Source organism: Elephas maximus, chromosome 19 (genome assembly GCF_024166365.1).
Source record: "Elephas maximus indicus isolate mEleMax1 chromosome 19, mEleMax1 primary haplotype, whole genome shotgun sequence".
NCBI classification, from domain to species: Eukaryota; Metazoa; Chordata; class Mammalia; order Proboscidea; family Elephantidae; genus Elephas; species Elephas maximus.
The window spans coordinates 51,108,586-51,125,249 of NC_064837.1; the positions used below are offsets into that span (position 1 = coordinate 51,108,586).

General features: G+C 37.2%; 1 protein-coding gene across 7 annotated transcripts in view; it reads left to right on the top strand.

Moving 5' to 3' along the window:
* The window catches only part of MEIOC (meiosis specific with coiled-coil domain), a 78,301-nt gene extending 61,787 nt beyond the window's left edge, over nt 1-16,514 (top strand). For 5 of the 7 annotated variants that reach the window (XM_049860834.1, XM_049860829.1, XM_049860833.1 and 2 more), the window contains 7 exons: nt 4,388-4,522; nt 6,254-6,411; nt 8,272-8,376; nt 9,436-11,302; nt 12,255-12,389; nt 15,436-15,616; nt 16,285-16,514. In XM_049860834.1, coding sequence (XP_049716791.1) covers nt 4,478-4,522; nt 6,254-6,411; nt 8,272-8,376; nt 9,436-11,302; nt 12,255-12,389; nt 15,436-15,616; nt 16,285-16,514 — 2,721 coding nt within the window. In that variant the 5' untranslated portion in view covers nt 4,388-4,477. Of the gene's footprint in view, nt 1-3,576; nt 3,776-4,387; nt 4,523-6,253; nt 6,412-8,271; nt 8,377-9,435; nt 11,303-12,254; nt 12,390-15,435; nt 15,617-16,284 lie in introns of those variants that run through there. The other 2 variants (XM_049860828.1, XM_049860835.1) reach the window with 2 other exon arrangements.
* Nucleotides 16,515-16,664: the final 150 nt, after the last annotated feature.

The window sequence follows — 16,664 nt, forward strand, 5'->3', positions numbered from 1 at the left end:
TTCGGGAAACCACAGCCATACTTCTCTTCTTTGGGGATCCTATAAAATGAGAACATAAAGATTCATTAAGCCAACAAGGCTTTGTTTGCACAGTGGTGCGGGTGGCAGGGAACAAGGATCAAGAGGCTCACAAAGGGGTCCAGACGTCTGCTTCACTGGAGTGGAAAAATCCAGCACAGCAATTTCCACAATATATCTGGCAGGATGAGGTACTGCAGAAGCCAACTAAACTGGCTGAGGGCAGGCATAAACTGCACTCAGAGAAAAATTTTAATTCAAGAGATGTTGCTGAGGTGTGGAAAAAAAAAAAAAAAGGGCACACTAAACCATAGGCTTACCTCTCGTGTAAATGACAACCAATCCTAGATTCTCTTGTCATCTGAGGAGGCAGCCCCTACCTTTTTTTGGAGAAAGAAGCTCTGTTCTCTTCTGTAGGGCCTATTGGTTCCTTGTGCAGTTCTAGGAAGACAGGAACATTTTTGGCTTACCTCTTTGTAGCTTAAATTATGGTCAAATCTTGTAACCCAAAAATACCACCAAGCTTTGGGCAGCAGTGGGTCAAGGAGCTGAGTCTAAAAGCTAAGTAAAACCTGGGAACAAAGAGCAGGAGCAAATTAAAAGCTGGGTTCCCTCTCAGGGAATATGTGGAAGCTGACAGTCTAGAACAGTGGTCAGCAAACTTTTTCTGTTAAGGTCCAGAGAGTAAATATTTTAGACTTCCAGGCCACAGGGGCCTTGCCTGTTGCAACTACTCAATTCTGATGTTGTAGTGCAAAAGCAGCCATAGACAATATGTAAATAAATGAGTGTACCCATGTTCTAATAAGACAGTCTTCCTGGAGCAAATTAAGAGTGACCTGGAACCCAGTCCCAACAGAAGGGAAAAGCAGGACACAGTTTACTTCCTACAAAAACTATAAAAATTATCCTAGAGAGCCAGAAAAACACTAATTTGAGTAGCCAAAGAGGGCATAGTTTCAAATAGCTCTAATAAGGAGCATTTTGTAATGTTTCCAACAAACGATTACAGGTTTAGAAACCATATCTGGTAACCAAGTTAGTTTTGGAAGGTATAATTACAGAACGCTAGTGTAGTCCTTTATGTCAGAGAAGCCTATGAAGAACTGCATGGTTTGAACCATAGCATGTTTGCAGCCCATTTAAGTCATTGGTCCATTAGAAAACTGGAAAAACAATTATTTAATACCGTTGAAAACATATATAATGATCCTGCAGTGATTTAATTACATATGGACTTAGAATTATATGGAGGATTAATTCAGAGCTCTCAGAGCCTCTACATACACATGAATTTTCAAAAATAAGTGCTTTATTTGAACACGAAGTTTTACTTAAGAGAATAATAAAATCCCATTTGTTTTATGACTCCAAACATTTCCACAGAGCAGGCTGACATTTTTTTTTCTTAATGAAACCGATAATTTAATTTTGCTACAAAAGGAAGTGTTTAAGTATCTTTAAAAGTATAAAATGGCCCTTATAAATGTATCTGAAGAGTACCACATTGTACATTGTTATCTAGAGTTGCAAAAAAAGAGAAGTTCACCTTTAAATATGTTTGGAGGAGAAAGTCTGCATTCTGCACTAAATTTTCAGGATGCGATAGGTTTAAATTCTTCTCAGTTCTATCGAAGAACGTTTTTAAATATCTTAAAAACGAAAAAAATCTAATTATAAATTTAGATTCACTTACATATCCCCAAAATAGCATGTGAAAAAAAAATGAGTTTGTTACTTGAGGGCACCATCGTTCTGAATTGGATCAAGATGGTTACTGAAATGCAGTTAATAGTATTATATAAAAAGTCTTTCATTGTTGCTTCTATATGGAAACATTTAATAAGTGGAGAAAGAAAGTCACCATTTCCTCCCAAACTTTAAATTCAGAGGAAGGCAGAGAAGATACAAAACAATTACTTGAGTATTTCTAACTCCTCACTTTAATCTTAAGTTTGTAAATATCTTTGTGCTGTTGTTTTTGTTAGGTGCCACAGAGGCTATCTGGACTCATAGCAACCCCATGTGAGGAAGTAGAACTGCCCCATAGGGTTTTCTAGGCTGTAATGTTTACCGGAGCCAATTGCCAGGTCTTTCTCCTGCAGAGCAGCTGGGCAGGTTCCAATTGCACTTGCGCCACCAGGGCTCCTAAATGTCTTTGTGTAAGACCGTAAAACCAACCCCACTCCATCCTCAACAAACAAGTTGCTTTGGAGTGGATTCTGACTCACGGCGACCCCATCTGTTTCAGAGTATACACACATGTTCAAAATGTGAGACCTTCCAAAAAAGAAATGTAACTGAAAGGAAGAACTCCATGTTAAATAATTGCTCTACTCCATAAGCAAAATGTTCCCCTTGCTACTTTATGTAGTGACTTGGGTTCAATGCAGTGTTAATTTTTCCTATAATTATCGTTTCCGTAACTAACCATAAGAATACAAGAGAGTTGGTTCTCAATGCAGTCAGGCAATGAGCGCCACATGCTCAACTTTAAGGGCAAGGTAGAGAAATGTAATTGGGATTGGTATAGCCACATTAAAAGGTTAGTTTTCTTAAATCATACACGAGTAGATATCTGAAATAACTGTCAGGACAATACGGGTCAATAAAACTTATCCTTCAACCCTATATCAAGTTGTGCCCAAGTTAAAAGTACACCTTCCACTTACCTGCCTTTCAGTTTCTCAATCTTTTAACACCTTAAAAATCCTCATTATCCTCAATATTTAAACACAGTTTTTTTTTTTAGTATTGTCTGGGGACAAAAATTTGCATTTTTCTAAGACAGTCACACCCCCAAATGGGACTGCTGACGTAAATGGCTTGTCTAGTGCCAGAAATGGCTTCTTTTTCGTAAGTAAAGGTCAGAGTGAAATTTATTCAAGGGTTACATTAACACCAAATGCTTTCACCCCCACTGAAGGCTGGGGCCTAGAAGAAACGGTGGTTCTGCCTCAGAAGAGAGTCTCTCCACAACACCCTACCCTACAAGTGACTCCTCACCCTCCATAAATGGGCGCACACTCTATTATTCCCTGGGCAGCTCCAAAGGATTCTGGGAGTAGAGGGGGACAAGGGGTAAAAATGAGATGTTGGCAAGGGTGAGCGGAGGACAGGTTTAGGACGATGAGCCAGTTGCTAAACGACTTCTCAAATCTTCCAACCACTTTCATCACTGCTCTCACTGGGTGGGCGGGAGTTCCTTCCCCTCCTTTCACGCCCCTCCCCTGCGGTGCCCTATCAGCCAATCACTGGGCTGGTGCTTGCCAGTCTGGGCCAATCCCTAGCATGGTTACTTTGAGCGGGAAAAGCTCAGAAGCTGCAGGAGAGCGAGGTCCGCTAACCGCCCCTTCTTGGCCTTGTCTCTGACCCGAGGAGTGGGGGGGAGTGTTGTAACAGGCCTAGAGGCACTTGCCCATTGGCTGGGCAGCGGGCCAATGAGGAGGTGCGAAGCGAGGGCCGGGCCTCACAGAAGGGGGTGGGGCGCGGCGGGGCGGGGCGAAGAGGTCCTGTGCAGGGTCGCGTGCCGGGTCGCAAGCCCCCGGGTAGGCAATGTAACGGCCTCTCTCCTCGCCCCTCCTTCCCGCTCCGGCCCCCCCCCACCTACAGACCGGCTCCAGGCAGCGCCCGGGGCGGCGGCGGCGGCGGCAGCAGCGGTGGGGTGCGGGCTGAGGGAGCCGGGCCTCGACGCCCCCCCTCAACTTCGTACCCCAGAAGCTGTACCTATCCCCGAAGGGGCTGGGGGCTCATGGAGGTGAGAGGCGGAGACGCCCTGGCCGCACCGTCACCGCCTCAGGCCTGAGGGAGGGACTTGAGGTAACGGGTGGGAATGGTCAGGGCCCCGGTAGCGGCCAGGTTTGGAGGACGGCGACCATGAGGAGAGCCTGAGGGACGGGCGCGCCCCTAGACGTGGCTCTGTGAGAAGGCCGGGGCCGGCGGGAGAGGGCGGGTCGTCCTTGAGGAGCCCCGACGGGGCGCCCCGGCCGCGTCGCCGGGGCGGGCGGGGGCCGCGTCGACACGTCCGGCCCAGGAGGGCCATTGAGGCGCCGGTGACAGGACGGGCCGGCCGGGGCTGCGGTCGCCGCGACGCCCCGGCAGCCGCCGCCCCTCCCACGTTGGGCCGCGACGGTGCTCAGGCGACGGCCGGCGGCGGGGCCTGTCCGGGCTGGCGGGTGCGGCGCCTCAGGGTCGGCCCGCAGATGGCCCGGAGACGAGGAATCCGGGGACAGCAGCGCGGGGCCCCACGTTAGCGCCCTCTGAGAGGATTGAGAATCGAGGGCTCGAACAGTCGAGTGCAAGTCTGGCGGTTGCAGCCGTGGCTTTCCAGTGCTGATGACTTTCTCCATTCCCTGTCCTTTCTGTGCAGCCTAAAGTGGCGTTCCGTGGAGGTGCGAATCGCTGCTGGAACCTCAGCGCCGACACCAGCAGTAGATTAACTGACGTGTTCAACAGCGTGATGCTGACTGGCTCCACTTCCTTCTATGATTGCTACAAATCGCAGGTCCATTGATAAACTCAGCCCTTCGTTAGAGCATTTATTCTAAATCAGATTCATCTACTCAAGCCGATTCGCTTAGGTGTTTTGGACCAGAAAGCCAGTGCCAGAATTTTAGATACAGAGTTTGCAGAATACCTACTTTGTTTTGAAAATAATTTAAGGAATAAGATTTGTCATTGACTCCTGTTTCCATCTTGTTCTCAGCATAAATAACACGAGGCCACGAATGTAATAAAAACCCATATTTATTAAGACCATAAAATATTTTTTCCTTCAAGCATTTATTGCAAGTCAGTATAAAAATACTTTTGATCATTTAATGGTGAAATATTTTACTCTCTTATTCTCTGGTTTTAACAGTATCTTGGCATGCTATGATTTACCTTACCTAAAATAGTTTTATTAATCATATTATATTAGGCTTAGGATAATTTAAATCATTTTCATTTGAATTATTTACCCCTGTCAATGCCATCAATGTTGATATTACACTTTGAGTTATAACAATATCATAAAATAATTTTATTTTGTAAGATATTATGCCCACGGTACAGACTGAGAAACTTGAGGCTCAGAGAGCTTGATTTTGTGCCCCAAGTGGCACAGCTCAACTGGAACCCAAGTCTTTTCATTCCAAAGACCAGTGTTCTAATGCTCTCTATAGTGTTACATCTGTACTATAACTTACTTAGATTTAATTTCAGTTGATTTCATGATTCTTTAAGGAAGGAATTTCTAGAATAAACAAATTCTAAATTAGTTTGATCTGTTCTTTTGTTGTTTGTTAAATTCATTCTGCTCTCTAAAGTATTTTTTAATTTTCACTGCACCTCCATCCCTTTTTGAAATATTTACATAATTTATTAAAATCTTAAGTCAAACTTATCTTGTTTACTCAAAATTCATTATAGAAGCATTAACACACAACAAACAAATTATGCTTATATTCTTCTCCTTATACCTAAAATTTCTGGAGATATAATGACATTTTATATATCTCATTTTTACAATATCTCTTGGAGATAAAAACTAGGCTGAAACTTAGATATGGAAGAAAAGTCCTAGCCTAGGAGTAGGAAGGCTCTGAGATTTGGTTTTAGTTTTGTCACATAATGTCTCAGTAACTTGTGGCCTCAGTTTCCTTGTTTTTAAAATAGAGATAATGCCTATGTCACAAGATTGACTGCAATAATGTATGTGGAATTTCTCTGAAAAATGCAAAATGCTATATAAATACACATTAACTTTGTTTCTCCTGTAGACTGGGGGTGTTAAGACTGAGTTTACTTTGTGATTTATTAAAATAACACTGTTAGTGTCTTCATAATGCTCATCTCAAAAAATTAAAACTGCAATCATTGTAGGCATTTTATACCAGGAGTCGGCAAACAACGGCATGGTCCAGGGACTAAATCTTCCTGATGTCTGCTTTTGTAAATAAAGTTTTATTGGAACATAACCATTCCCATTTATGTCTATGATGCACTGATGCTAAAACAGCAGAACTGAGGAGACTTTAATGACCTGCATAGCCTAAAATATTTACTATTTGGCTCTTTACAGAAAAAGTTTGTCAACCCCTAGTATAGAGTAAGCTAAAGTAGCTAAGTCTAGATCTGAATGTAAGTCTCCTAACCCTTAACTCCTGTATTATTTCCTCTTATTTTGCTAATATTCTGTAATAAATGAAGTTTTGATGTGTCTGATATGCAAATATTTCTTATAAAATTTCAGAGTGAAGACAATGTAGACCTAAGGCAGACCTACACTCCACTTTCTTCATCAACAGAATATTCAAATTCTGTAGATTCTTCACTTTTCTATGCACCATGGTCTACTTATGGAGATGATATTAAACAACCTTCTAATTCTCAGATCAATGTCAAGAACAGGTAAATTAATAAATTAGATTTTTGAAGCTAAATTAGGTGTTCTAAAGTTTCATTACATAGGAACTGAGGAGCGTTAGCATTTTGTTCCCTATATTAGTGTTTTACTGTGGTGGCATTATAATTTTACCTGTATCAAACTTTTAGGAAAGCCTAAACTCGGCAGCTATTTGTGTATAATTTTTCGTTTCTTACTTTTTTTTTTTATTAGAGGAAACCCTTAATGAACACATCTTAAGAAGTTCCTCTTTCTAATGATAACTAATATAAATGTTACAGTATCTAGATCTATTTTTTTCATCCAATTCCAAGTTTTCAATACTTTTTCCTTCATAAGTACACAACAAACAGGCAACAAACCTCAACTCTGTGTCAGATGCCCTCCTACTGGGGATATTAGAGTTAACCCAGTAAACATTACCCTGCCTTCATAGATCTTACAGTAATGATGCTGATGCTGATGCTGATGCTGATGATGACATGCCAGGCAAGTATAGGGAGGGTTACAAAAAAGGAAGCACAGGATTTGGGAGTCTACTGCAAGGAGAAGCCTAAGGGAGTGACATCTACTTTTATTTTAATGATATATAAGGGACAAGTTGATATAGGCTGATATGTCTTTAGTTTAACCAGGGAATAGAGTTATTTGTTGAATCTTACTAATTTAAAAAAATGTTAAATTTTCTTAAAATCCTGGTAAATTATCTAAGATAATGATCTTATTAGAAAGAGTATGTATTACTATATAATTATATAACCCCCAGATAACAACTATCAACAGTTTAGTGTATATTACATTGAGTTTTTTTAGGTATATACTAACAAATTATTTCTTAAAACTTTTATATTAAATCTTGATGAAATAACACCATGTAGTGTAAAAAGTATTAGACTTGTAGGTAGATGATTTGGTCAGCAAGTGTATAGTCAAGTTTGGCAAGTGAGGTACCCTTGCAAAATACAAATTTCTTCATATGTCAAATGATCATTCATTCAACAGACAATAACTGAATGATTACTAATGCCTGCCTTCCTGTGTTATAAAGAGCAATTAAATATTTGAGTGTTATATAAACATAAGGTATTATTTTTAAAATGTCCTAACACTGTGAAATGTTGGAAAATAAGATATGAAAAAGCAAGAAGTTACAATTTAAAACAAAATATTACTTCTAGATAGAAAGTACTCAAAAACTATAGGAAGTAAAAAGGTACCAATTAATTTTTCATCTCCTTGTGGTTTTTACATTTTGTATTATGTACATGGTATTAGTCACTAGGTAGGCTACCAGGTTCATGGAACTCCAGTCACTACTTTGGCAAGAATTTAGGGTTGGGCCCCCAAATTTGTTATATTTAAGGAACTGCAGTATTGCTATGGTACCTACATGATCATGTAATATTTCACTTTTTTGTCTAGTATTTAGTGTAAAGAGTCACAAAAATAGAACAGCAGGTTCATATGGTTTTCAAATCACAAGTGAAGAAACTGAGCAGGTGTTGATGGAATAATGTATAATAGAACCAGACAGGCTTTCAGGAGCAGCCATGGTACCAAGCATGTCTGCAACATCATAGGCCAGAGATTTAGATCTTGGTGACCTAAAATGAATAGCACTTGTGGAGAAATAAGAGGTAGGCATACATTGTGAACTAGAATATGATTTGAAATGAAGGAGAAGTATTCATGTAGGATAATACACCATGCCAATGTGGAAAATACTGAGTTCATATCCCCTCTTTATTTCAAATAATGGTGTAGATTCAGTTCAAATATGGTAGAATGAATCTGGAAACAGAAATCACCATATTGTATTTCAGTATGAATAAAATAATTTACAGTTGGTATTCATTTATTTTTAGGATTCAAACTGAAAGAAATGACTATGGCAGTGAAACAGACTTATATGGACTTGTGTCTAACATTTTAGAAGAACAAGATAAGTCACAGCCATATTTTGCTGAGGGGTTAGTATATAAACTATACAGTATATAGGAAGCTTTTAGATTCACATATACTACATTACCCTGTTTATTAACTTTTTAAAAATTGAAGTGAAATTCACATAACATAAAATTAACCATTTTAAAGTGAACAATTCAGTGGCATTTAGTACATTAAAGTGTTGTGCAGCCATCACCTCCATCTGGTTTCAAAACACTTTTATAACCCCAAAAGGAAACCTCATACCCATTAAGCAGTTATTCCCGTTCCTCCCTTCCCCAGCTCCTCACAACCACCAATCTGTGTTCTGTTTCTATTGTTTATTAGCTCTTATTTTTACTTAATAGAGGATCATCTGGCAGTAGACATCTTAAATGTAAAGTTTTCATTTGGAAAACTATTCTTGCATAATTCAGAGCTATTTCCCTTGAGTTCATGAGCTAAAGTTTGGCTTAAAGAGTGTAAATTCCAAGGAGGTTTTATACATAGATCCCAAAGAATAAAACTATCATTACTGCGATGCAGAAACACATATGGATTTTATGCATATGGCAAAAATTTTTAAATATGCTTTAATTGTTTTATTTGGGTGTGGAAGCCATACTACCCAAATACCCTATTTCATAAACAGGGAGAAGTATGTAATACACATGTAACCAATTAAAATATTTTAATTTCAAAATAGTCTAAGCAGAACACATCTTTTTCATTAAAAAACTGTGGTTGACTCACTCTTTTATATAAGAACCGAATCAACGAAAAAACTTATTTTGTTCTCTGCTTACTATAGATAAACAATTCATCTAAGACCATGTGGTCACCAGCATTAAGTTAATGCCTCGTGGGAAAATACAATGAAGGCATATTAGGGTTAAAATACATATTTGTATAGCATATAACACATCTCAAGTGATAGAGAATTATTTGGAGGTAATGGTAACATACAAGACAAAATGGGAAAGGATTAAAGAATGATGAGGTGGGGCAAGATACATGTTTTTGAAAGCCTTTCCTGTCTTCTCTACTGAGGAAATAAAGTCTTTAAAACTTAAGTTGTAATTGATTATATTTACCTGTTCTAGGACCTGCTCCTCCAATTTAAAGTCAGTTTGGCCGATGAACACAAGCAGATTTGCAGATCACCATGACCTCTTAACAGAAGCCAAAAGGCCAATAGATACAGCCATCTCTCAGCAAGCTTTTTATAGTGGTGAATCTGGGTCAGCAGTGGAAAAACAATACCTGCATAATAGTAATCTCACACCACAACAAAAAATAGATGAACTTTATCATGGATTCACTGGTTTAGACCTTGAAGAACAATGGATGTACCCCTCACGAAGTGATCATTCTAACTGTTACAATATTCAGACAATCGATGCAGCTAAAACATTCCAAGAATATCCATTTATCAAAAACTGTTTTACACCACAAACTGGTCTGTCTGACATCATGAAAGAATCAGGAGTTGATACTTACCCTTACGGGAGAGAAAAAACATGTGCTAAAGGTCTTGAAGCACCATTACAGCAAAAAAGGGCAGAAATGTTTCTTTCCCAATTTAATAGATACAATGAAAATGCAGATTATTGTAGATACCCAGAATATACTCATCCTAACAAGGCTAAGCTTAACAAATGTTCAAATTTTAGTGTCCAAGACAGTAAAAAATTAGCCAATGGCACACCAGAAACACCAACTGTAGAAGCAGATACCTACACAAAGTTATTTCAAGTTAAATCAGCAAATCAGAAGAAGATGGAGGAGACAATACCTGACCAACAGAATTTCACATTTCCCAAAACTACACCACATCTGACAGAAAAGCAGTTTGCAAAGGAAGCAGCATTCACTGCTGATTTTGGCTTAAAATCAGAATATGGACTGAAACCTCATACAACTTGCTCAGCTAATAATGATTTTGCTAATGTCACAGAAAAGCAGCAGTTTGCTAAACCTGATCCCCCAAATTCTGACTATTTTAAATCAGTGAATTTGTTGTCAAATGCAGCAACATCTTCAGGAGGTATCAACTTAAACAGACCAACGTGGATGAGTGTTCAAACAAAAAATAACATTCCTATTCCTTATCGAAATCCAGGTAACTTGATGAAATTAAACAGTCATTTAAGTGCTGCTTCAAAAGGTTCTAACCATTCAGATTTTCCCCAACTATCATCCACAAATTTACCCCCAAATAACAATTTATTTCAAAAGTATTGCCAAGAAAACCCTTCAGCATTTTCTAGTTTTGATTTCAGTTACAGTGGTGCAGAAAGAATTCAATCTGTCAATCACCTGGAAGGACTGACAAAGACTGGAGAAGAAAATCTTTTTGAATCAGTTACCGATAAAAAAATAAAGCAGTCAAATGGATTTTGTGATAATTATTCAACTCAGCAATATGGGATCATTGAAAATGTGAACAAACATAATTTTCAAGCTAAGCCCCAGAGTGGACATTATGATCCTGAGGAAGGTCCAAAGCATTTAGATGGCTTATCTCAAAATACATATCAAGATCTGTTGGAGTCACAGGGTCTTTTTAATAGCCACAGACAGGGAAGTGGAGACAACAGTATTAATAGCCGTGTGAATCGCACACAGGCGTCATGCTTTTCTAATAATTTTATGATGGGAGATTTAAGGCATAATCAGAGTTTTCAACAACTTGGTTCAAATGGGTTTCCCCTAAGATCTACCCACCCATTTGGCCATTCTGTTGTTCCACTGTTGGATTCCTATGATTTGTTTTCTTATGATGACTTAAGCCATTTATACCCTTATTTTAATGATATGATGTATGGTGATAATTCCTTTTCTGGTTTTGTGCCAACTTTTGGATTTCAAAGACCAATTAAAACCCGTAGTGGACCAGCCAGTGAACTTCATATTCGTCTAGAAGAGTGCTATGAACAGTGGAGAGCATTAGAAAAGGAGAGAAAGAAGGTAACACAAAGCTATTCATTTAGGAATAATTAGTATGTTCCCTCTATTTTCATTATATTTACGTTAGTAGTTTGAGTATTTGCCTCATCTCTAAGCTGAATTCTTCTATAATATGCAGTATTTGTTAAGTTCATGACTAAGATATTAATATTAACTAGGTGACTTAAAGACTAAAAAGCTTGAGGTTTCTTTTTTTCAGGGTAATTTGAGGTTTATTTATTTTTTAAAATTTTTACTGTGTTTAAGTGAAAGTTTACAAATCAAGTCAGTCTTTCGTACAAACATCTATATACACCTTACTATATACTCCTAGCTGCTCTCCCCCTAATGAGACAGCACACTCCTCTCAACCCTCTATTTTTGTGTCCATTTAGCCAGCTTCTGTCCCCCTTCTGCCCTATCTCCCCTCCAGACAGGAGCTGCCCACATAGTCTCACGTGTCTACTTGATCCAAGAAACTCGCTCCTCACCATTATCATTTCTGTCCTATAGTCCAGTCCAATCCCTGTCTGAAGAGTTGGAGTTGGCTTTGGGAATGGTTCCTGTCTTGAGCTAACAGAAGGTCTGGGGACCATGACCTCTGGGGTCCTTCTAGTCTCAGACCATTAAGTCTGGTCTAAAAATTTGAGGTTTCTTAAAAACTTTTTTATTTCTCATTTTTTGTAACGTTTATTTTGCCTATGAAGTAGACTTTTTTTCTTAATAGGTTAAAAATGTATCTTTGAATTTTTTAGTATTAAATTATTAGAGTGTTCAGGTGTTCAGGTATATGTATGAAGTATGACAGAAAAACACTATGGTACTGTGGTTTATATTTGTTGCCTTATTGACACCAAAGCAAATTTTTAAGTGGTATTTTTCATCTTATTTCTTAAGCCAATGAGAAATATTATTCACTGTTGAAGCATATTTAGAAAAGTCATCATTTAAAAATTATATAAATTTTTCACAGACTGAATTGGCCCTTGCCAAGAATTACCCAGGAAAAAAAGTATCCAGTACTAATAATACTCCAATTCCAAGGCTGACCTCCAATCCATCTAGAGTTGATCGCTTAATTGTGGATGAACTTCGAGAACAAGCCAGAGTAAGCTGTAAAAACATCCAATAGTGGATTTTTAAGTTGTTTGATAAAATTTTTAAACATTTCAGCAAGTTATAGTTCTATAGGATTTTAAAATCACATTTATATGTAATTCTTTGAAACAGTCTTCTCCATGTTTGGGCCTGGGATTATAGTTAATACATACTTAAAAACATACTTAGAAAAGGGAAAATAGCCTCAATCATTTGAAAAGTAGCTTTAGTAATTTAAATGGTTCCTTTCACACCGAAAATGGCAATGGAGCTAACCCTCAAAATAATTTTTTTTAAAGCAAAGATCACTTTAAATACTACTTTAGGGAAAGCTCCGTTTCTTAGTCACAAACATTTGTTTTCTGGCTTGATAAGCAAACTGGATTTGAGTTATGCAAGATGGTAAATGAACAGGGTATTACCATTTTTCATTTTCTTAAGCCTGCACCCTTTAATCATTCGACAAGCATTAAGTTTATCCAGCAATGTATTAAATAGTGGTAAACTGGATTATGTAGATGTGCATAATTTTACAAAATAGCTTTGTTTTGGAAAAGTAGTACAGTTAAACCTGTCAGAGCCAGACTTCTTGTTTTTCCTGGTCTTACAAGTTTTCCACCTTTGAAGGGTGCAGTCTTACCACTTTTTTATTGTGCTGTGTTAGTGAAAAATATTTGAGTTTTCCTTCTCTGACAGGTTTCCGCCTTACACAGGTTCCAGCTTTTGTAGGTTTTACTGTATATTGCTTCAGATTAAATGTGAAGAATCCTGATAACTCATTTAGTAATTTAACAAATTATTATTTCTATTATCTCCTTTTTAGTTTTAGAACTTTCAAAGTAACTTTAATAGACTAGGGTATACTTTTTTTTTTTTTTAAACTTTTATACCTTTTTCCAAATAAAATTTGGTAAAGATACCTGGAGAAAAGCATGCACCCAAACAGGTTATTTCTAAGATTGAATAAAAGCCATTTTAGGAGTAAGAAAAATCAAAATAATATAGTTTATTCTACTGAACATCAGTTTCTTACTTGTACCATGCTATCTTTAAAATATAGATATGTACTACTTCAATGGAAAAAGATCAATTTTACCTAGCTTTCATCTTTTCAATTGTAATTCCATCAATTCTGTAAATCTATAAATGGAATTTATCTATGATATATTCAAATACAAGGAGCCCTGGTGGTGCAATGCTTAAGTGCTTGGCTGCTAACCTAAATGTGAGAGGTTCAAACCCACCAGCCCCTCCACAGCAGAAAAATGTGGCAGTCTGCGATTACAGCCTTGGAAACCCTATGGGGTAGTTCTACTCTGTCCTGTAGGGTCGCTGTGAGTCAGAACTGACTCGACAGCAATGGGTATCTTACATTCAAATACTGACATAGGTTACAGCCAGATGTTATGTTAATAAACATCTTTTTCATTTTTCTTAAAATTGTTTCAAGTTAAAATTCCTTTATCTCAGTAATAATACATTTCTAGCAATAAATAAAAGGTTCAAAAACTGTAGATATTAATATACTTTTTTCAGCTACACTTATCCTTTGCATTAATTTAGGTTATAGTTATTTATAGCTGTTATAATTTTATTTATACTTAAAAAACCCACTGCCATCAAGTCGATTCCGACTCACAGCGACCCTATAGGACAGAATAGAACTGCCTCATAGGGTTTCGAAGGAGCACATGGTGGATTTGAACTGCCAGCCTTTTGGTTAACAGCAGTAGCTCTTAACCACTACACCACCCGTGTTTTCATTTATACTTAATGATGTTATTTTAGAAACACACAAAGGGTAAAAATATTTTTGGGTGTACTATTTTCTAGTTTGCTTAGTTTTGTAGAATTCTGCAAAAAAATCTTTTAAAAGTTTATTAAAACCACTTGTGCAAATTCCTTTATACTTATCATTTATGCAAAGTGATTCTGTCTTATTTTAAAAATATATACTAATTAGTAGTTCACTGTAGTTTTCTGCGTGTAGCATTCTTCTTTTGTTGTTTTGTTTCCCTCAAGGATTTGGTATACAGTGGGGAAGAAAATAATACCTGTATACTTTTGTTTTCTCCATAGGCCGAACTGGTATAGACTTATTCCAAAGAAACGTGATTTGAGTGTAAGGTTAGAGAGACATTCATTCAGGTGCCTTTAGCTTCTTAATTGAGTATTTTACTGCTCTCTCCAGTCACTGAACACCGGATTCTAATGTGAACCGTTAAATCATTTACCTTCTAAAAGCAATTATTGTATATATTTCATGTTAAACATCTTAATTATTTGAAAAGTTCTTTTTATACACCTTCCAAGTTGGGAATTTGAAACAAGTCAAACTTATTCAACTATGAAACATAATCCCCCTCCTGATTCCTGATCAAATATATCCAGTGTCTTTTTTTTTTTTTTTTAAGCTTAACCCCAGAGGGCTGAGAGACTTCCTAATTTTCCTTAGCAATTTTAACAACTATGGGGTTTATTTTGTATGATTCCAATGTAAATATATATCAGTATTTTCTGGATTACAGATTCCTTAAATCCTCCATTAGTCAGTATTATTATCTGAATATTTCTGATTTCCAAAAGGTGAACACTGGAGACCCAGAAAGATTAAGGACTGGCTGAGGTCAGGATTACTTAATCTAGGGCTTGTCCCTTTAAGCTCAATTTTTTTCCTTTAGATTACAATACCTCCTAATAATGTTCTATTTGCAGGCTGTTCTCTTATTTGCCAAAAGTAATACTGGATATTACATTTGCACCTTCTGTTAAAGACAGAGAAGTGTTTGAATGTTTTACTTTTTCACTGGTGCTTATTCTCAATGATCAACAACCTGAAAGCTTCTAGAATTAATCTATACATATATAAAAGACTGACTTTCCATCTCTGTTTCCCCCTGCATAGTGTCCAAGACACAGTGAGCATTCAAATAGTTATTAAATGAGTATTATTGTTCTTATCTCTATTCTGCTTCATTGAAGACTTGTTGTTACCTATGTTAATGGCATGGCAGTGTCCTTACATGCCTTACCATAATTTAAAATATTTCCCTCAGGTTGTGACTTTACTAGGCAAAATGGAACGTCTTCGAAGCTCTCCCCTTCATGCCAATATCTCTACTGCTCTTGATAGACACTTGGAGTCCATTCACATTGTACAGTCACGTAGAAAGGATGAAATTGTAAATGCTTCAAATCGGCAAAGGCAAGGAGTTCCTAGATGCCAAGATGACAGAGGTACATATATTAACGCATATTCTTTTTTGCTAAGGCAGTGAAATAATTTCAGTGTTAGTAAAATCAGATTCTAACCAAGGTTAAAAGATTTCTAAAATTTACACTTACCTAATTTTATCTACTTAACTGAAGACAAAGTTTGTTTCTATTCAAAGCAAAGTCATTGTCATACAAGTAAGAGATAAAGTACCAAACTTTTAAGTATATTGACTAGCTTAATCAATAGCCATCTTTTACAGAAATAATGTTTGATCCTTTAGTAGCAACAGCACAGGGCTTTGTAAGAATTAAAGGGATTCCTGAAGACATTATTCTGATTGAAATAAGTCAGACACAAAAGGACAAATATTGTATGATCTCATTTATATGAAATGTCTAGAACAGGCAAATGCATACAGACAAAAGTTTATTAGTGTTTCCCAGGGGCTGTATTCACCTTCTGTTGAGGGTGATGAAAAATATCTGGGAGTGGATACTGGTGATGGTTGCACAACATGGTGAATGCAATTAACGTCACTGAATTGTAAACTTAAAAAGATTAAAATGGCAAATGCTTTGTTATATATATTGTACCACAATAAAATTAAAAATATTTTTTAAATTTTTTAAAGTTAAGAGATTTTTAAATGGTATCTAATATGAACTGACCTTGAACATTTCTTTTACAGATGTTTTTGCTCTTGCTTCAGCAATTAAAGAGATGTGTGTGGCTACTCGGAAAGCACGCACTACCTTATGGTGTGCACTGCAGATGACCTTGCCAAAAACAGCCAGTACAGCTGGCCAAGCAGATGTGGAAAAGGCTTTACAAGATATAGTAAGTTGTGAAGATAAAATCCATGAAAGCATAAATAATAGCAACCCAATGAACCAGAGAGGTGAAGCAAACAAACATTAAGGAAATGTCAGCAGAAAGAAGAATAAAAGCTGATAAGTAAATGTATCAAGACATGCTAATTTTAATGAACTTGTCAAACTTGAAAATTTCAGTATATTAATTTTCTTTCAGATTTAAAGTTAATACCTTAATGAAGTCTGACTTCTATTT